General features: G+C 47.8%; 1 protein-coding gene and 2 long non-coding RNA genes across 5 annotated transcripts in view; 2 read left to right on the forward strand and 1 right to left on the reverse strand.

The window, feature by feature from the left end:
- Positions 1-334: 334 nt before the first annotated feature.
- LOC118212168 (gelsolin-like) overlaps positions 335-21,727 on the reverse strand; it is a 29,977-nt gene continuing 8,584 nt past the window's right edge. Inside the window, exons 2-17 of one of the 2 annotated variants that reach the window (XM_035389811.1) lie at positions 16,474-16,667; positions 15,901-16,055; positions 15,494-15,655; positions 14,843-14,992; positions 13,696-13,785; positions 13,297-13,429; positions 12,775-13,079; positions 12,108-12,241; positions 11,455-11,545; positions 9,871-9,897; positions 5,609-5,779; positions 4,926-5,100; positions 3,789-3,910; positions 2,574-2,651; positions 1,250-1,310; positions 335-557 (exon numbers count right to left, since the gene is read on the reverse strand). In XM_035389811.1, coding sequence (XP_035245702.1) covers positions 388-557; positions 1,250-1,310; positions 2,574-2,651; positions 3,789-3,910; positions 4,926-5,100; positions 5,609-5,779; positions 9,871-9,897; positions 11,455-11,545; positions 12,108-12,241; positions 12,775-13,079; positions 13,297-13,429; positions 13,696-13,785; positions 14,843-14,992; positions 15,494-15,655; positions 15,901-16,055; positions 16,474-16,666 — 2,217 coding nt within the window. In that variant the 5' untranslated portion in view covers position 16,667 and the 3' untranslated portion in view covers positions 335-387. The remainder of the gene's footprint in view (positions 558-1,249; positions 1,311-2,573; positions 2,652-3,788; positions 3,911-4,925; positions 5,101-5,608; positions 5,780-9,870; positions 9,898-11,454; positions 11,546-12,107; positions 12,242-12,774; positions 13,080-13,296; positions 13,430-13,695; positions 13,786-14,842; positions 14,993-15,493; positions 15,656-15,900; positions 16,056-16,473; positions 16,668-21,727) is intronic. The other variant, XM_035389812.1, reaches the window with a different exon arrangement.
- LOC118212171 lies at positions 522-3,782 on the forward strand. Its single transcript, XR_004762180.1, has 4 exons — positions 522-638; positions 1,235-1,442; positions 1,727-1,822; positions 3,695-3,782. It is a non-coding gene; the product is annotated as an uncharacterized LOC118212171 (long non-coding RNA).
- Positions 16,664-18,654, forward strand: LOC118212170. Of its 2 annotated transcripts, XR_004762179.1 has the most exons (3): positions 16,664-17,365; positions 18,068-18,175; positions 18,288-18,654. It is a non-coding gene; the product is annotated as an uncharacterized LOC118212170 (long non-coding RNA). The 2 variants fall into 2 exon arrangements; XR_004762178.1 differs by having other exon boundaries at positions 18,068-18,654.

Consider the following 21,727-nt stretch of genomic DNA (forward strand, 5'->3'; position numbering starts at 1 on the left):
TCTCAGCTCCAGTGGTTCATTTAAGATGTTGATTGGCTAAATAATCCACACACCTCGTTCTCAAGGCCTAAGGACGCCACACATACCTGTAGAAACTGTGGCCCCCCCAGGACTGGAGTTTGACTGCCCTGACAGGCCTAGTCTACCAAGCCTCTTGAATAATGAATAATGCAATCTAAACTCGGCTTTTTTTTTCTTTTTTGTTTAAAGCTCAGCTTAAAAACAATAACAAAAAGCATTTTAAGCCCCTTGATATTTTGGAGAAGGGTGGGAGGGGGTGAAACGCTATCCCCTTTGAGTCTGTGACAGAAGCTCAGTGGGTGGGTGGGGGGGGGGGGGGGGGGGTGTGGCAGGGGGCGGGGCCAGGGTTTAGGGTGGGGTCAGAGTTCACATCTCCAGCTCGGCCATGGCGCGTTCCAGCGGGTCGCTGCTCCAGTACTCGTTGTCCCAGCCCAGGAACCAGCCGGTGAAGGTGGGTGGCTCGAACCTCTGCTTGATCTTCACGATGGGGGTCCTGCGGTCCCGATTGGCCGGGTCCGTCTCGATGTAGCGCACGGCTGGCGGGAGGGGCGGAAGACAGTCATCATCGCTCTGCTTTCCCCATTCAGCGGACTTTACCGTCGAGTACGCTCTGATTTGTAAGTACACAGCACCATCTACTGTGCTGGAGCGCAAATTACAAGCTATAGAGATCAGGGCTTGTCCAAATCAGCAGCCTTGCCTACTACTGAGTATGCAAGTTGCATACAACTTCTATACAACTGGTATACTCAATAGTAGACATGTGTGCTGATCTGCACACTGCCTAGTTCTTCCTTATTAGCTAACCCTGTGTGATGCAGAAATCAAACCCCTAATCATTTGTCTCCCAGTTACCCTGTTGAAAGGACGCTACCCATCCCAGCACCCTTCTGCGTCTATTACAAGCTGGATATTTATCTGGTGCCATAATTATTCTCCTTATATTTGTCCCCTGACCCCATCAGAATACAAATAGATTGTTAGTGTCAGTGTTACTGTCAACCTTGCCCTGTCATTTTTTGTGACTTGGTTTTTATATTTTTATTTATTTATTTTTTGGTGGGGGGAGATGAAAGTGTTTAAAGTGTTCAAGATGTACTATATACATCTCATAGCTCAATGCCTTTGGAAGTTGGTTCCAAACCCCGTGTCATGAAACGCTGGTCAATGGAGGAAAAGGAAACATCTTTTGCTGTTTTTTGTTTTTTTGGAGTTTGCTTCTGCTCACCTGATGTCATCGCCTCAGTCTTCTCCTCCTCCTGAGCCTCGTTTCCGATCCATACGAAGACCTGCAGGAAAGCCACCACTTCAGATCACCCCCAAAAACAGAAATCTCACCCCCTCCATCCCCAGCCACCGCTTCACTCTCAGATCACCCCCAAAAACAGAAACCTCACCCCCTCCATCCCCAGGATGGCCTCGTAAGTTTAAAATCTGCCTTTTAAAATGTGTGATTTCATTCAAATCTGTCCCTTGATTATTGTATATAAATATGCCACTTTCACTTTCATCTAAATGCTGGGTGATGGTAACCATGGAAATTTGCCCTCATTTAAACCCACCAATGAAATACCACGACAGAGTCAAATCAATATTCTACTTTTTCTTCTCTCTTTCATGATTTCACTTCCTCCGTCATATTAGCTACTTCCTGTTATCCATGCTAGTGCAAATGGTATAAAACTGTCTACTGCGTTATCTACAGCTAGGGAAAGATAAACAGAAAGGAGCGTGAGAGGTTCTGGGGGTTCAGTGGAGACCTGGGCGTGGTTTGGGTGCGCTCAAACCTACAGAACGCAAGGTCAGTGTCAATCATTTTTGGATATTCGGGATGGACACCTACGATGGAATTCTTCACTTCCATCATCTGGATGTGAGCTGACTGACTTTTCTTGAGAGGATAGTTCAGTGGTAACACTTTACAATAAGTGTCTATTCACTAACATTATTTAATACCTTAGTTATCACGAATAAGCCATTAAATACTGCATGAACAGAGCATGATTAACATTAAATAATCATTAACTGTATTTATTAATACATTTTCCTCTGTCCATGCTGAACACTAACAGTATAAAAACTGACTTTAACAAACCTTAACTAATCAATAGGAGCTATTATAGACAGTCATTGATTAGTTAAGGTTTGTCAGTGTTTTTGTACCCTAAATGTTCAGCACGGACAGACAGGAAAAAAGCATCAATAAATGGAGTTAATGATTATTTAGTCAACGTTAATCGTGCTCTGTTCATGCTGAAGTTAATGGCTTATTCATGATAATTAAGCACTGAATAATGCTAGTACTTAGACACTTATTGTAAAGCATAACCGTGTTTCTCATACGGAAATACACTGGTAGATTCCCTGCCATGCTGTACACAGAAAGCAGTGACCCCACATCCGATTAAGTGACCTTACATTGGTGTCTCCATTTTTATTGTTCATCACCCCATGTCTTTTGCTAAATAAAAAGTATACCCCCCTTTATGAATTTAATATAATTTAGAGGTGTTTTATTATTTAAGGCGGATGAAATGTGTCCTGTAATTCACCTGGTCCCAGGTGTCCAGGATCATGACATCATCAGTGGCCAGGTCCTCCTGGGTCATCTCCCCTGGAACCTCTTCAATCTGCCGCAGAGAGAGAATGCCCAACATGAGGTCATGTTTCTGACACTAAAATCTGCCACGGGGGTCCTACAACAACTTGGGGCCCTCAACCTGGGGCCCTCTAACTGGGGCCCTCAACCTGGGGTCCTCAACCTGGGGCCCCCAACCTGAGGTGCTCGACCTGGGGTCTTCAACCTTGGGCCTCCAACCTGGGGTTCCCAACCTAGGGTCCCCAACCTGAGGTCCTCAACCTGGGGTCCCCAACCTGGGGGTCCTCAACCTGGGACCCTCAACCTGGGGTCCTGATACCCCCACTGTGAGGAGACCCCCTGGAGAGAAATAATAGTCTACGGTTAAAATTTTGTTTAACTTTACATGATAGTGTATGCTTGTTTCTTTCATATACAATATACCCGTTTCTCAAAAAGTGTTGTTTACACAGCCATGTTAATACACTGTGTGACCAAAAGTATTTGGACATCTTAGTCTGGGGCTGTTGTCCATGGTTTGGGCTAGGCCCCTTAGTTCCAGTGAAGTCAAATCTTAACGCTACAGCATACAATCACATTCCAGATGATTCTGTGCTTCCCCAACAGTTTGGGGGAAGGCACTTTCCTGTTTCAGCATGACAATGCCTCTGGGTACACAGCGAGGTCCCCGTAGAAATGGCTTTGTGTGGAAGAACCTGACTGGCCTTCACAGAGTCCTGACCTCAACCCCATTCAACACGAGGCCTAATCACCCGATCAGTGCTCGACCTCACTAATGCTCTTCTGGCTGAATGGAAGCAAATCCCTGCAGCAATGCTCCAGCATCTAGTATAAAGCCTTCCCAGAAGAGTAGATGTTATTATAGCACCAAAGGGTGGACCAACTCCAAATGAATACCCATAATTTTGGATGATATGTTTGATGTCAGGTGTCCGCATACTTATGGCCATATAGTGTAATTATGATGATCTTATTTTCTCATATGTTGTATTTTGTTTTAAATACATGTCTGCTATAGATTCTCAGTATGTGCTGGCACATTTTAGACAGGTCATGTGCTACTGTGTTAAGCAGCCTCTCCACTGCATCCTGGACTGCTCATTGGGCAGAGAGCATCATCACAGCCGGCTCTTTGATTTGATTGGTCGGCAGACAGAGGGGGACTCACGATGAAGCGGCCAGTCTTGTTGGAGCAGGCAAACAGCCTGGGCGGGTGGGCCTCCATTCTGTCCTTCAGCCTGCTGGAGGTACGGTACTCAGCCTTCCCTCCGAGAGCCTCCCAAAACTCATCTTCAAAAACACACACACGCACAAGCATGCACGCACACACACAGTGTTCATTGCACAGATCCAGCACTGACTGTGTTGCACAGTCCTAGTCTGTTAGCAGCTAACAGAGGTGGACAGTCCAGGGGGTCAGAAAGTAAAAGTCCTGCCATGTGTTTCTTCCACCCATGAACTCAGCCCAGCTGATTTCACTAATTAGTTCTACCTCCCGGCTGAAGAATTGTGCTAATCAGCAGATCCAGGTGATTGAAACAAAATGCTGGGGAGGACTTTTACATTCTGAACCTGGAATTTCCACCTCTGGTGGCTTACACATTTTCCATCCATCAGTTAACACAGATTCCCTCTAACACAGGCTCCCAGACTCTCTCTAACACAGGCTCCCTCTAACACAGACTCCCTCTAATACAGATTCCCTCTAGCACAGGCTCCCTCTAACACAGGCAAACACAGATTCCCTCTAACACAGGCTCCCCCGAACACAGACAAACACAGATTCCCTCTAACACAGACTCTCTCTAACACAGGCTCCCTCTATCACAGACTCTCTCTAACACAGGCTCCCTCTAACACAGGCAAACACATATTCCCTCTAACACAGGCATTACATTTACATTACATTACAGGCATTTAGCAGACGCTCTTATCCAGAGCGACTTACACAACGTTTACATAGCATTTTACACTGTATCCATTTATACAGCTGGATATATACTGAAGCAATTTCGGTTAAGTACCTTGCTCAAGGGTACAACGGAAGTGTCCTACCCGGGAATCGAACCTACGACCTTTCGGTTACAAGCCCAGTTCCTTACCCACTGTGCTACACTCCGTCCGGCAAACACAGACTCTCTCTAACACAGGCTCCCTCTATCACAGACTCTCTCTAACACAGATTCCCTCTAACACAGGCAAACACAGATTCCCTCTAACACAGGCTCCCTCTAACACAGGCTCCCTCTGTCACAGATTCCCTCTAACACAGGCGAAGGAGTCAGCTCGGAGCGAGGGCCCTTACCTGCCTCTCCGCCCTCCCCCAGGGGGGAGGCCGACACCCCCAGGATTCCGCAGAGCTGCTGCGCCCCCTGCTTCTCCGTGTTGCTGGCCCCCTGCCCCACCCACAGGAAGCAGCCTCCGGGCGTCAACAGGACGAACGCGTCGTTGGAGTTCAGGTTCGAGGCGACGGCGTCAACCTGAGGAGGAGGAAGGCAGGAGACGCGCTCAAATGAGAAGGCAGTTTATGAGAAAAAATTTGAAAATGTGTGTTGTCAGCTTCCCAGAATTAGATTAAAGGGAGAAAATGTTGATCATTTTGGGAGAGGGAGACACAGCACCACTGCCACCAGAGCGGGTGACATCATGACCAGGGGTGTCCGGTCCTATCCGAAAAGAGCCGGCGTGGGTGCAGGATTCTGTTTCAGCCCAGCATTAGGACACCTTATTCTGTTTATCAAGGTCTTGATTGAAGACCATGATTAGATAATTAGCAGAATCAGGTGGTGTAGCGCTGGGCTAAAACAAAAAACCTGCATCCACACCCCTGCTATACACCATTCAAAGACATAAGAGGTTATATTAGATGACATCGTTTTTTATGATTTACTGGGGCTGCTAACGTTTTATATAGACTTATTTTATATATACTTGTCCCCCCTGCCCAGACCCATCACCCGTCCCGTCCCGTCCCGTCCCGGTACTCACCTCCACGGCCCGCGTGCACCCCGTCGAGTTGGAGCGCACCTGGAAGAGGCGCGTTTCGGCGGGGGCGGACTGGCCCCCGTCCCTGGAGGTTCCGCCCTGGTACACCACCATGGGCTGCCCACCGAACAGGCTCATGAGGTGGGCCGGCTCCTTCCCCTGGACCACCCTCACCTGGACGAGTCACACACACACACACACACCTGCTCACACACGGCACGGCATCTCCTGGCTGTTCTGCTTACGTGCAATCAAACACACTCAACACTGTACCCATCATCGATGCCATTTTCCACCGTCCGCAAAAAACACAGTCAGAAGCAGTTCTGTATCATAACCTTCTCGTTTTGCTTTAACTGATAACTAAAATGTTGTGAAAATGGAAAAAAAAAAAAAAACCCTCGGAAACTTGAGTGTGCGGTTATTGTGCGGTTGTGATTTCAAGTCAAGTTTAAATCGTGTTTAAACTTGCGCCAAAGGCAAAACTGCTATTCCAACTTTTCTCCACTGGGTGGCAGAAGCGTGCGGGGCTACGAGCTGGAATGCGGCGTTGGAGCCAAGTGTTCCGTATTCCAGTATCCCAGAATCCTCCCCGTCTGGCTGACTGACAGCGGGACGTCCTGTTGCTGGATGTAGGAGCTCCTCATCAGCAGCTCGAACAAAAGGGCCCTTTTTATTTCCACCCCCTTCCCCAAATCTGAGAGGGGACAGAACAGCCTTTCTTGCTTCTGGCTTGAAGTGAATGTTCTGTTGTCGCCATCGCTACGGGACCTGAACTGCGTCAGTGTGTAGCGATGGGGAGAGATAAGGCACACTTTATCTGATCAGCAGAACTGATATAGCCCGTTAACACTGGACTGTTTTGTGTCTTTATCACAACAGCATTTTTGTGCATATTTTTGTTTTGTGCCGGCTTGCAAAGTTCCATCTTTTGGAGGGATTGCCACAAGTGCTCTAAATAGCAACCAGATTCTTAACACTTAATGTTCTGTCTCTGCCTTTGCTGAGGCTCAAATGTAGTTTTATTAAGTTGTTTATGAATATGTATTTTTTTTAAATTTACTCTGATTGGCCGGTTCATTAGAAGTATTCGTGAAGGGACATTGGCTGAGGACAGAGTATTCATATATAAACCTGCAATGGAGACATCACTACATGCAGCATCTTACAAACTGAAACTGCCTAGTTTAAAACAGAAGGAACGGGAGGGCCTTTTAAAGCGCAGTTCTACCGTATGGATGAGCCCTGGGGTCTGGTATCAGATATAGTAGGGTTTCAGTCGGCCAGGATGACGATGTCCCGTTGAGCACCGGCGACCCCTGCTGGTCGATCGGGCACCCGCGAGTCGAACCCGATAAGCTGACATCATATGCGTCAGAGGAGATCGATAGCGGAAGTTACAGCAACGAGCTCTGGTAAAAATAATAAATACGACTGGGGGAGAACTTCCAAAACGGAGAAATAAAGGAGGTAAAAGCAAAAAGAAAGGGAGGGAGGTGAGAGTGGGTTAGCTTGTTAGCATATGGAACACCTATGGCACAGAACAATGCATGCTGGGAGCACGTCCACAGACGATGGAAGGAAAGATATGAGGGGCGACGTGTGAATGTGAATGGAGCCGAGAGGCTCTTCCCTGACTCACCACTGCCCCCTGGAGCACGGTGATATTAATGCAGTGTGGCTCACTGCAGGGCTGGTGCAGTCACACACTCAGTGTGTGGGCGTGGTCAAGCAGAGATGGTCCCAATAACCCAAGAGTCTTTACATATAACCAGAGCACACAGCCACACACAGGACGGTCCGGTGCGGCTCAAACCACACCCTGTTACTACAGTGTGCTCACACTTTCCAAACGGCATGTGCTAAGGAGCAGGTGTGCGGGGCTTGTTGGGGTGGCTGAGATTTCAAGCATGGAGCATGGGGGGGGGTTGTGATTGCAAAGGGTAGCAGTGGTTTAAAAAAAACAGTCTGTAGCCGAAAGGGACCATTTGCTGTATCGGGGCAGGGGGTATGTTTCAGGATATGCTGGTGTGTGTCTGTGTGGTGTTTAGGGGAACTGGGGGGTGTAATTGTAAGACTGGCAGCTCTGAACTCACGGTGGGACAGAGATATGTGGCACCCGTGAGTAACACACTTTCTGCAGGGCTTATCACAGACTGTGTCAGGACCCACAGACAGTGTGAGGACCCACAGGCAGTGTGAGGACCCACAGACCGTGTGAGGACCCACAGGCAGTGTGAGGACCCACAGGCAGTGTGAGGACCCAACTCAGCCTGGCTCTGTCAATCTGGCAACCCAATCCTGCCCCAGTCTGATTGGTCAGACAGACCTCCCCTCTCCAGATCAGCTGACGTGTGATGAGTGATCTGGCACAAAATGATTCATTTATACTGTTGTAGCAGTGCCAACCCATTTGAGTGGGAGTCAGATCGAGGAACAGCCTGACCATGTTGCGGTGTGAGCGTTTTATTTGGTGCTAGATAGTTTCAGAGACAGGTAAGTTTTTTCCTCCGAGTTTTAAAACCCATTCAGGAAGTGCACGTCCATCTATGTTCTTTGTTTATATTTTTACATTTAATAAAAAACTGAATGAATATGGGACAAATTGAGGAAAACTCAACTGAAAAACCGGGAAATGGCCAGAAGACTGGGCTGGTGTGGGCCAGAGGAAAGCTTCCTTTGGGGTGAGGTCACCTGTTTCCTAGTTTGGAGGCTGGAAGTTGTTAATTGCTGTTGGGACTCATATAAATAACCTTTGGCTTTTGCAAGTGTTTTGATACTGATCCGGGTGGATCACGTAACTCTTACTACATTGGCTGTTTACATGCACACCAATTCCCCGATTATTGGGAGTAATCAGTTCGTGCTAGTATTTAATACGTAATGAGATCACTGCAATAGCCGCATTTACATGATTCTTTCCATAATCGGCATATGCTCAACGGACGTGGCAGCCATACTTGTTTTCATCTGGGATATTCAACTTCCGCCTGACATGCGCAGTTTCAAAAAGCAGAAAGAAACGAAGTAAGATGTCTACGTGCACCAAAAAAATCAAAAGATTGGTAAAAAATATGCCAATTATGACCCTACACCGATAAAGATAATCAGTTTACATGACCGTTTCAATAATCAGAGTATTGCTTGCCACTATCAAAGTATCAGTGCGCATGTAAACGCACCCATTGTTAGTGTTGACTTGGCTAATGACACTGGCTTGCTAGTTAGCTTTTGCAAGAACATAGTGTCTCCTTAGACTTGGTGTGTGTTTTTAGCCTTGATTGGTGATAACGGATTAGCCTAACGCATTAATATTGTGGGAAGTTGCTTTATGTCGCGTTATTACATTTGCATGTCCTAGTTTTCATCTGGGCATCGTGTTCAATTGTGGTGAAGTGGACGATTGTGTATTGTTTGGGATCTGAGCTGTAAATCCGTTGTGATTTGGACTACAGTGCATGACTGTGTAGTTTGCTGGTCGCTTGAACAGTCTACATTATTTAATTGAGAATTAACCACACGGTAGCTACAGTGGCAATAAGATTTTAAGAGTATGGACTTTGTATTAATCGTTTTCGTTCTTAATAAGATTGTATGTTTGTAGGACGCATGTGGATTAATAGGAGACCATAATGGCACAGGTAAATTAGGTCTTTAAACATGGAAAACTTTCTCTTAAAAAAGTTTAATTCACGCCTGCATAACTCACTATATAAACTGTCAGCAAGAAAGTAAAAACAAAACTGCTGTTAGGGCCAACGCCGTACTTCCGGGGGACAAATTAGGGAAAAGCGGACGGAACCCTATCATAAACAGTTTTTGTGGAATGTCCTGTTTGTCTAACAGCCACCGCTCAGCCAGTCAGGAGCATGTGAGTATCTCCGATCCTGTGCCTTATGGTCGTCTTATCGGACCGACGGACGCCATCGCCGGACAGTCTCTCACACTCAAAACACCCAGCTAACACAAAACGTTCTCCCAATGTTGCTGCCATGTTGTGGCAGTGTTACAGCACTGACAAACCATTCCAGCAACATTGCCAGAACATTTTGCGTTAGCTGGGATGTATCCATCAATCTCTGACGCCGTATCTATCTCTCCTGATCTTTTGGGGAGGTGGGCAGATAACCCAAAGCCAGGAAGAGTTACGTACCCCTTCGTACAGCACACTGCCCCTAGTGGTTGGGAGGTGAAAACTACAGGATGTGCACACATGCCACAGCTGTGTTCAAACACATGCAGGTCTGGAGCACAGAGAGAGGTACCTGTGTGGTGATCGGACTACCCACAACCTGCAGGGACAGAGAAGCAGATGAAGAGGGGGCAGGACAGAGCGGGGGGTATTAAAACAGTCCTGGGGGGGACAGAGCGGGGGTATTAAAACAGTCCTGGGGGGGACAGAGCGGGGGTATTAAAACAGTCCTGGGGGGGACAGAGCGGGGGTATTAAAACAGTCCTGGGGGGACAGAGCGGGGGTATTAAAACAGTCCTGGGGGGGACAGAGCGGTGGTATTAAAACAATACTGGAGGGGGGAAGGGGGCAGAGCAGGGTTATTAAAATAGTTTTGGGGGACAGACTGTGACAAATCCACTTATTGGCACCCCGCCAGAACTTATCTAAACCTGGATTGACCCTTTAATTCATTATCCACGATCCACTGCAGTGGTTTACCATGTTAATTAAAATCTAAAATAATAAGGCTAGTTATTGCTGTTATTATATTCAATCTTAAAATCTTACAGTTAACAGAGTATTACCACCAATGTGCTGACCGCACATCTAACATATATAATTGGTAAATTATGGGAACATTTAAATGAAAAAATCCGAAAGAAAATGATTCTCTGGTACTCCCTTTGTCAGGGTGATGAAGGCCTACATACAGCAGTAACACATGCAGGCGCTCATTTTCCGCCATTTTGACAGCCATGTCAAATAAAGAGCTTATGGCTTTCAAAATAAGAGCGCCCAGTATTTCTTTCTGGCATTTTGAAAGAGCCCATTATAACTCCAATACAAAGCAGCACTCCAGTGCTTCCTTCACTATTAACAAAACCCTTTAACAAAAACCTTTACAACATATTGTTACATTTGTGGTGGAACTCATTCACAGAGCCACATTGGGTCACTGGATCCCAGTCTGGGAACTCCTGATCTAATAAGTCTCTAAACAAATAGGACTGCTTAGTTCTGGCGGGTGGATATGTCACAGCCCGCCTTAACTTTGGTTTCAGAACCCGGGGGCAGAACAGAAAGTCAGGAGAGCCATGGATGGCGGCAGGGTGGGTGGATGAAGAGACGCGATGGCCGGCGTCCCAGCAGAGGAGAGGTTACCAGCCAGCAAAAAAAAACATTAAACAGAGCTGCTACCTGGCTGCTTTAACCCTTCGAAGAGCGGGTTTTTTGGAAAGTTTTTCTTCAAATTCAAAGCCAGTGTTCTAGAACTCCACTGCTCTCAGTCACCAGCAGTGATTGTGACATCAGCGTTAGTTAGAATGTTCAGTTAAGAACATTCTAATCACATGTTTGTGATCTCATATATTAAAGGGTTAAAACCAGAAAGCGGTGAGGTAATGGTGTATTTGCTGCCCTTGGACGGATTGGTTCACAGCAGTTTAACGCTAATAAAGCTGATTCAAAAATAGATAGATAAAACTAAGGCTCAAATACAATGGCATTCGTGCGTGACAGTGACAACTGCAGGAGGGCTTGTAACGTTTTAGTACAGTGAGCTTTTGTCCATGAGATCACGCTGCAGAGATGGATCAAAAATAACACGTGATAAAGGAAGGAACAGAGATGTGGTCCTTTTGTACCCTTGGCCCACCCCCCACATTCGTAACATTACCTGCACTGGCCCCCCGCCGAGCTCCTCGTCCAGCTGAGCAGCCAGAATCGCACACGCCCCGATCTCATCCTGGCTCGAGTTCGCGCCTTGCCTGCGAGGGGTAAGAAAGTTTAGGGGGGGTGACATTTTCCTAATCAGAAGCAGTAGGGCCATAGACTGTAGAAAAACATGGACAAAGTCACTGTGACGTCCCCCGTTGACTCTGCATGGGCTTCTTGAAAAGGGTTTTGAAGCCTGGGAAGTGTAGTTTGTGAGCGCCGCCATGTCGTTCAAATTGGAGTCAGAGGCTGTGCAGAAGTGACATGAAGTCCAGTCCTCCACTAAGCACGTGAGATACTGTGACTCGGTAGTGATGCAAACTGTCCCTGATTCATCCCACAAAATATTACCAGCTTGTCCAAATAGCACAATAACTGAACAAATCGGCACATGGGAAGACACTAGATGAAGAAGAAACACATATTGTGACTACTTTTTCTGGTGGAAACGCACTGGCGCTAGTGAGCAACGTCTCTCAACAAGACCAGGAAGTGAGCTTCAAAAACGCAGCCCGGTTTTGGCTGCGTGAGTAGGGCGTGTGTCAGAACCTAAAACGGACACAGCCTTTGAGCCCTGACTGACCCCCGGATGCAGGCCCGGGCGTCGCCCCTTACCACATGTAGATGACGTGTCCCTGGCGGCCGCCGTGACGGTAGCTGTAGAGGATGATGTAGCTGTCGCCGCCGTAGAACTGCCCGTAGGTGGAGGGGTCCACGGGCACCTTGTCCGCCCCCTCGATGCGCCATATCTGCGGGGGACAGGCACGCACGCGCTGGTGAGCGTCCAAACTGAGAGAGGGACTCCGTGTCCTTCCGCTGTCGGCCGGGGGAAACCTTTCCTCCCGGGCTTTCCCCATGATGGCAGACTTCCTCTTTCGTTCACACAGCGATTACATCACCGGCTTTACCTTATATGGTCATATAAGGTGAATAGCCTCTATACGGCATCATATAAGGTGAATAGCCTCGATACGGCATCATATAAGGTGAATAGCCTTGATATGGCATCCAGAAAGAAAGGAAAAGAACCGGATTCATCACAGGAAGATTTAGGGCTGGTTTCACAGACTCAGATTAAGTTTGGTCCTGGACTGAACTGAGGTTTATATGGAGAATCTCCATTCAAACTAGAATGTAGTCTGGTCTAGGACTAGATTTAACCCGTGTCTGTGAAACTGGCCCATAGAGTGCAGCTGTTTTATTTATCCTGGAGACTGAATAGGAGTCTGGGAGGACAGAGCGCCCCCTGGTGGCCCCAGCACGTTCCCCCCCCCTCCCTCACCTGCTTCTTGCCGTTCCCGTCGTCCACCATCCCGTGCTGGGCGGCCATGGCGGGCGAGTCGTGAAGGGTGGCGGCGTCGAACGGCACCTTCTCGATCTTGGCGATGCTGTTGGACACGTAGGCCACGCCCAGGCCCTCCGTCTGGTCCATGTCCCGCCAGTTCTTGAAGAACTGCTTGAAGAGCGGGGTCTCGCCCATCTCGGGCAGGACCTGCACCAGCGTGTGTTTGGGATAGCCCATCTTCTTTATGAAGTCCTCGCCCGCCTTCAACGCCGCCTTCCTCTCCTCCATGTTGGCCTCCTTGCCTGCCAGGAAACGGGAAACAGGAAGTAGGAAGTAGTCATCTTAAGAGATTATGCGAAATGGGAGAACAACAGGAAATGTCGCCTAAAACGTGCTCACTGGGTAGCCCCTGACAGACAGGATGTGTATGGTTCAGTTTTTATGCATGGGCACAAGTGACAAAGATTTTATTCTTTTTGTTGAATTTTTAACCGTTTTTTTGTTTGTTCTCCTGCTGACCTTTCCAGACGAAGATCTTGCCATCGGAGCCGTGGTCCAGGATGAAGCAGTCGCTGGACTCCAGTGCACTCTGGGAGAAAGGGTTCTCCGCTGCCACCAGGGCGATGGCCATCTCTCCACTGGCGTTGGACACCTGAGGAGGAGGAGGAGGAAGAGGAGGAAAGTCAGGAGCAGAGAACACAGGAACTCAGGTACATTCACACAGATGGAAACCCAGAGACCCTAATAGATATCGAATGAATAAACCTCACAGGCTCTAAAATGGACTAAAATTATTGAACAAGGGAAAGCTTAGAAAAGTTTAAAGATAAAGTCTCTGTTTCGCTGTCCTTTGTACTATGCCTGTGTGATGGAATCCACCCTGGGCTCTTGGTTCACCTCTGACCTCTGACATCATACCTTGTATAGTTTAGCCATCTTCCTGTTGGAGGCATCGGCTTTGATGTCGTCGGATGCCCCCTCGGGCAGATCGGGCTTTGGTCCCAGCAGCTGAGGGGGGAGCGGAGCGGATGTTCAGACGCTAACGAGGACAGAACGCGCTAATAAACGGGCGCTAACGAGCGTGAGTAACTTTACACATCCGGCTCTGGCCTCAACACTGATAGATTACTGCAAATGGAAAACAGTGCTATCGTTCAATATTTACATATTCCAAAATATATGCAAAAATATGCAAATTAGTTGGGGGAGATCCAGCCGTTGGCACTGGCTCCAAAATCTGATTTTGACTCTCAGTGTTGACTGGGGCTGGCGCTCCTGTGCAACAACAAAGACTTGGCCAGGCTGTTGCCAGGAGACCGTTGTAGACCACAGGGCCCCGGCTCATTATACTACAGGGGCTCCGCCTCCACGGTCCAGTGCCTGCAGTCTGCCTGCGCATGGCCGAGCGCTCCAGCGCAGTCTGCCTGCGTCTGCCTGCGCATGGCCGAGCGCTCCAGCGCAGTGACCGCAGCCGCGACTGCACCTCACTGCATGCGCCTCTGGGGGGTACACGTGCGCCTCTGGGGGGGTCATTAATTGCTCCGTGGAGCTGTTTGGAGAGGCGTTTTACGAGCTCCCGGAGGATCTGACCTCCAGCATCTTCTCTCTCTCCACCCCCTCATCGCACACGTACACGCAGAGGAACTGACCTCCAGCATCTTCTCTCTCTCCACCCCCTCATCACACACATACAGAACTGACCTCCAGCATCTTCTCTCTCTCCACCCCTTCATCGCACACATACAGAACTGACCTCCAGCATCTTCTCTCTCTCCACCCCCTCATCCCACACATACAGAACTGACCTCCAGCATCTTCTCTCTCTCCACCCCCTCATCGCACACATACAGAACTGACCTCCAGCATCTTCTCTCTCTCCACCCCTTCATCGCACACATACAGAACTGACCTCCAGCATCTTCTCTCTCTCCACCCCCTCATCCCACACATACAGAACTGACCTCCAGCATCTTCTCTCTCTCCACCCCTTCATCGCACACATACAGAACTGACCTCCAGCATCTTCTCTCTCTCCACCCCCTCATCCCACACATACAGAACTGACCTCCAGCATCTTCTCTCTCTCCACCCCCTCATCGCACACGTACACGCGGGCCCGTCCGCTGCGCTCGTTGTCACGGATACCCTTGGCGACCTGCGTGGCTTTCAGCTTCTCGAAGCGGTTGCTCTTGGAGCCGCACCACTGGTAGATCTCCTGTGGGGGGCGGGGCAGACAACAGAGAGGTCAGTCAGACAACAGAAAAGTATGTTTGTGATGTGGGATCGGTGGATGGATTCCTGCAGTAGTACTAGCTTAAATAATACAGAATTCTTTTGATGTACAAGCTTCCTGTTTTTCATTGACAGTTTTAATTAAAAATTGGTGAGTCTCTGCTTAAGAGGCCATGATATGAGGACTTGCATTGGTATGTAAACTATTTATGTGGGAGCTGTCAGGTGTCATCAAAGAACCAATCACACGGTGTTACTGTGAGCAAGAAGCCTTTTGTTTGGCTCAAAAACAAGCTTGCGATTGACAGGACATGGTACATCCCCCAATTATGACTTAAAGGCTCAAAATCCCATATTGTAAGGAGGACAGCATATATACAACAATGGCATCACCGATTTCCCCTAAACCCAAAGCAATGCCTCTGCACCTCCAATCAACCGAATCCCTAGCTGACCAATCAGGAGCCTGCGTCATGTGACTCACATTTCCGAGGTCCAGGATGAAGCAGTCTCCCTGATTGAAGCTGTCCCAAGTGACCGGCACCTCCGTCGCCCTGACGACACGGCGACCTTTCACCTGCAGCACGCGCTGCATGACGACCTCGTTGGTGACCACGTGCTTGAATCCTGAAGCCACACCCCCTTGCTGCAAACAAAGGGTAAGAAAACTTTTTTTTTTTTTTAAAGCACATAAGCACATGACATCCCTCACCCCACCCACCTGTCAGGCACCAACCACTGCCAAATCACTACTTTTCACTCAATAGCCCCACCAACCCCATTGGCTACCGTTCTGCCATGGATTCTGTCGTGACCGTATAATATCACACACTTAAGTTAGGAAAACAGTCGGAGTGTACCAGCCGATCACGGTCCAGACTTCCAACCCACCATGTACTTGATCCCAGACTTGAAGTAGCCCAGGAAGGATTTGGACTCGTGTCCCTGGACCTCGCGGTACTGGATGGGTTTGCCGCCCAGGTAGTCGTCCATCTGGACAGTGAAGATGGCCGCCGCCCCGCTCTCGTCCTGCGTACAGAAATCACCTGCAGAACAGAAGAACGGAAGCGGTCACATGGTTAATCCAGGCGTACAAAAAGGGTTCTAAACACTGACGGTTTAACCTTTCATTGTAAACTCAGTGAAAGAGCTTCAGTTCTTTCTGTTGAGCAGAAAGGTCTGTACAAAAATGCCAAAAAGTAGAGTGTAAACAGCAGAATAAGGGCTGCACTTTTGAGGTCGATCAGGACTGTACCTCACGTTTAACATTTGACATCTTCCTGACTCCTTCCTCATTAAAATTTGATGTTTGCTGGATATAGTCAAGCTTTTAGATTTTTATTTTTCCTTTTGATTTTCTTAGAACTGGTTAAATTTTCCCATTGGCTGGGGAAAGCATGCAGGGCTGAAAGACAGAGGTAGGCCTGCCCCCCCCGCCCCCCCCCCCCCCTGCTGGTTCCTTACCCAGCCAGAAGTGCAGGTCATACTGCAGGTTTCCGGAGCGCTGCTTGATGGTGTTGAGGATGAGGTAGGCGTCGCCTGTGTAGAACCCCCCGTACAGGTTGGTCGGCACGGCGACCAGGTCCATCTTCTCGATCCTCCACACCTGGAGGCCCGGCTGCTGCCCCGCCCTCTCGAACTCCGGGTGGTACACCATGCTGCGCGGAAATGGGGCGACACAGCGGGTCAAACCAGGACACCGTCCCGTGCCAGGCATCCCCCTCTGAGAGACCCGTTGTGACAAATCTACTGTAAACTGGCACCTGAGTTTACGGTAAAATGGTTTAAAAAAACGAAATATTGATCTGCATTGAAAAGTATCCTGCATCAGTTCCTACACAGATTCATTCTTGTCTGTTGTTAGTGGTTAAACGGGAGTTCTCCTACCCACAGGAATGTGTCGGCCAGAAGCCCTGAGATGTGAGTTATTTGTGCTCTTCCTTCTGAATCCCTGAGATGTGAGTTATTTGTGCTCTTCCTTTTGAATCCCTGAGATGTGTGTTATTTGTGCTCTTCCTTTTGAATCCCTGAGATGTGAGTTATTTGTGCTCTCCGTTCTGAATCCCTGAGATGTGAGTTATTTGCTCCATTCTGAATCCCTGAGATGTGAGTTATTTGCTCCATTCTGAATCCCTGAGATTTCAGTTATTTGCGCTCTCTGTTCCAAAGGTCCCGGCCCAGCCGGTCCGGGGTTTCCGCCCCTGCACACAGGGGCACCGTCCTGAAACAGGAATGGGACGGCTGCAGCTGCCGCCCCCCCCACAGCTGCACTGAGCCGAGGCTGTTTTTCGGGTGGAGTGGGACTCCAACGGACCCATGGCACAGTTGTTCCCCTCTATGGAGTGTTTTTTGCCAAGTACACACACACACACACACACATATACTCACACTCACCCACACACGCAAACACACACACACACACACACACACACACACACACACACAAACATACACACACATACACACACACACACGGACTCACACACGCACACACACTCTTCAGACCACAGGACTCTGAGGCGCTGCATTAAGTGCATCTGAAGAGGCAGCCGTGCGGTACTCAGATTATCAGCCACTTCAGGACGTATGTGGCATTTCTAAGATGTGAGTAACGGGCTGTGTCCGAGCACAGCTTGCCTCACACATGTACGTACACACTCACACACACACATGCACGTACGTACACACACACACACACATGCACACACACACTCACACACACACATGCACGTACACGCACAGGCACACACACACACACATGCACGTACACGCACAGGCACACACACACACACACACGCACGCATACACAGACACAGAACTCTTTGCTGTGTAGGCTTAAAAAACTGTAAAATAAATGAGGAAGTTGAAACAAGAGAATTCATTCTTAATTCCCTCTCTTCAACTGTCTGTCCTGGTGTCAGGTTATGCTAAACGCACCGACGCTGCATCGTGCGGACTGCGCGTGTCAAAGGGAAAGTCCCTGAGTTAAACTTGTGCTCTGCTTTTTTGGCTGCGGCTGAACTGAAGATGTAACCCGCACTTAATTTCCGTTTTGCAGGAGCGGTTTCTGACACGTTCAGTGCGCGGAGCTTCCTGTACCAAACGAAACACGAACAAACAAACAACAGACAAACACAACCCCCTGCATCTGCGAGAGAAACATCTGGTAAGAAACGAGTACTTTTCCCCACGCTATTTTTTTTTTTTTTTGTCTTTCAAATCCTTACACAATTAGTGTGACGGTCCAGCGTCCAGATTGCTACACTGATGCGTTCCAGGATGAAGCCAGGTCCAAGTTCCGGACGCTGAACACCATTCCAAATTGGAGTGAAAGAGCATTCCGGAACAGGCCGATGTTCCGCGTGCACGTTTCCCCCAGGCAGAATGAGGTTAGGACTCCGTTACTGTTTCTAAAGTGAATCTTTCACTTCAGCATCTGGCGTCGTATGTTTTTGTTGTTGTTGTTCTTGTTAATGGACACCCATCACAGAACAGGATCCCCTTGTGATCCCAGTCCTCGGGGGGAGGTGGTTTTTTACAAAGCAAGCAGTCCCAAGTTTCTTTTATTTTTTTTCTCAGCCACTGTCTCCAGTGTTGGCACAAGGCCGCTGTGCCTTTTAAAACATATATTCCGAATACAACTCTCCAAAATGGTTTTTATTTTGCTTTGTGATTTCTCCAACGCCTACGCCATTGTTTTGGTCGCAAAACAATGCACACCAAGAAGACATAAAACACACACAGTTAATGAGTAGCTAACAAATGAGTCGTGTCTTAAACTACATTGTGCATGCTCAATTTATTCTGCTTCCAATTCCCTAGTTATACTGACCTCATGGTACAGATGCCTGAAATCGTGTTTCACCCCTTCTTGGGGGGAATTTGGAGTGTCCGATGGTGGTTCTTGGCCTCTCCAAACATTCAGGGGAGTACAGACATGTAAACTCTCCTCTGAAAGGCCACAAACAAGAAACTGTACCGACGTAGATATCACCAGGCTATACTTTAGTAATGTTATCTTGTTATCTTTTCCTACTGTGTTCAAAACGGATATGTCAAATGTAAGTTCCCCTATGAATACCGTAGCAAGAAATGAACGGCTCGCCTATACGTTATCTTTGCCAGTCTTCGTGTATCAGATCACTGAGGGCAAAAGTTATACATCCGCTTGCCCTATCTGCATTTCAGTAAAAGTGCAATCCTACTTTCTATAACGATCTTTCTGCTCTGCATTGGTTTATCACAGTATCATAATCAGGCTGCACCCTTCCCCATCCCTCCCTACCCCCCTGTAATCTCTAAATTGACTGTAAGTTTAGGGTTGTACCTAGGTAGCTGTTGACTTAGTTAATGCACTCGTCTTAACTTCTGCTTGTATTTTTGCATAGACTGCATTGTTGCTGTTCTTGTTTGTGTTAGTGTTAATCAGTTTAACCTACAGGGTCCAAGTTGAACTATGCGGTTGTTCCCTGCACTTGGAACGGTACTTCTCTCTAGGGTTTTTCGACACTGTTCCTGGTTATGGGTATACACTTTGTTGTACGTCGCTCTGGATAAGAGCGTCTGCCAAATGCCTGTAATGTAATGTAATAATGACCCACTCGCAATAATATCTGAGTCATATTAGTATTGAGTGATAATGGCTTAAAACAAACTTTTCGTTTGGTGCCCCGCTGATGTTGTAGATTAATTGAAAATGTCATCCACAAAAAGTAGCCTAATCTAATAGTCATGTGAACTTTTTATAATTTAATATCTCTTTTTTTTTTACCGGCCAAACAAGAACTAAAGATTCAGTAGCACTCGACTCATGCTCTCTGCTTAGTAACAAAGCAAGAATGTTGAAATTTTTTAATAAAAATAAAATGTATTACATTTTCCCGTTTGAACTGAATGCCTGTGCTGATCTACTTTTTCCATGAATGTGGAACCTTCGTTGCAGTTTGCATTTGTCGCTATAATGTGAAAGATGGTATCAGCATGAGCCAAAATGGCTGACCAAATAATGGTCCTGATATTGGCTCAGAAGTTTCCATATCTTTCACCCTGGGTTTGTATATTTGTGTTTTCTCACTGGTGACCTTTATGTTTGTACGATAACATATACAACAGTGCTAATGCTTATGATGGACTGATCTGATCCTACGCAGAAATTTTGGCTTTCATAACTATCATTTTGTTTTATCACTTCTACCCACACTGCCCCCCCCCTCCTTAATACATAAATCCTGTATGTGCTACAGCACTCAAACAGACTGGCTTAAACATTAACCTTCTGAAACAGGATTTAACGTGTGATTTATGACTGGAAATGCGTAGGCCCACACCCGTGTGATGTCACCATAAGCAACAAACTAAAGTCCAAACGCAGAGTGCACCTATCCAGTCCCTAATCACAGACGGTGCAGTGAGTAAGGTAAGGTCAGTGGTGCAGCAGTCCTCAGTAATGACACGTCTCCCGCCCACACACGGGCACGTCCTGTGGCAACGGCACACCCGGGCACAGAGAGAGAGAGAGAGAGAGAGAGAAGAAGAACAGCGGCTGTCACTCAAGTCCAGGTGACTGACCTTAACATGGATTTGCAGACCAATTATGGGACCACCCCAAATCGCCACCCCCCCCCCCCCCAACCCCCACTTCATATGCATATCCGAAATCCCCCCCCCCCCCCCCCCCCCCCCCCCCCCCCCCCCCCCGCACTCCCGCGTACCCTGATAGAGAAGACGCTGTTCCTCCCCAGAACTGCACACTTAAAAACACCAGCCAGAGGCGCCTACATGACAAATATCATCACCGTAGCAACAGGAAACCGCTGTGGCTCTTCTAGCTGTCAGATATTTCACAACAACCCGACACGGTTAGCTGCGTAGCGGTGAAAGGACGGGTAGCAGAGACGCCCAGCGCACCTCCATACACCGCCAACGTGGAGCACGGAACTACACCTGTCCACACGCAGCCCATGTTGTGCCCAATCTAAGCCCTGTGTAAAACAACGGGGCTCCAACAGGCAAAACAGGAACAGGAAGTGGTTCTCCACTGGATGTCTGTGCAGGCGGTCCAGTCCTACATCGTATTGCAAAATATCCACGCAGTTCGTGCTTTTGAAGAAGTTTCGCAATGATGAAATATGACAATATCAAAGATTTATTTTTATGTATTTATTATTTTAGGAAAGCTTTGTTTCATGTGCGCTGAGTATGTTGCACTTTTGATCATTCGTTGCATTAAAACTGAATTCAACTGAATTCAAATTGAACTTCAGCCTAATTACATACTGTACATACTTTTTTGTTTTTTTTAAATGACTGAAATCACTGACGATGACGAATGAGGACATTTATAGACTTCCTGTAGGGAAGATGTGAGAACAGCAGGGATGCGTTTCTATGGAAACATGAACCAGCAGAATAATCTTGCCTTTTTTATTTCAGATGTCCATATTTAAGGTTATTTTGTGTGTTTTTTTAAAGAAACTGTAAACAGACCCTCAGCACTGAATGCAGGCTGCTTGCCCTGTAGACAGCAGGCAGGGGTATAAATAGTCTACAGGTCACATGACTTCAGCAAATCGTCTCATTGGCAGACTGGAAAATATGGTACTGTTTCATAATCCCTGTGATTGGCCCAGATCACGCCACCCCCTCCTCCAGCCCCTAGCCAGCCCCCCCCCCACCCACCACAAGAGTGACTCAATTTCACCAGGATGTTCCACAGAGA

Source organism: Anguilla anguilla, chromosome 14 (assembly GCF_013347855.1).
Source record: "Anguilla anguilla isolate fAngAng1 chromosome 14, fAngAng1.pri, whole genome shotgun sequence".
In the NCBI taxonomy this organism is placed as follows: Eukaryota; Metazoa; Chordata; class Actinopteri; order Anguilliformes; family Anguillidae; genus Anguilla; species Anguilla anguilla.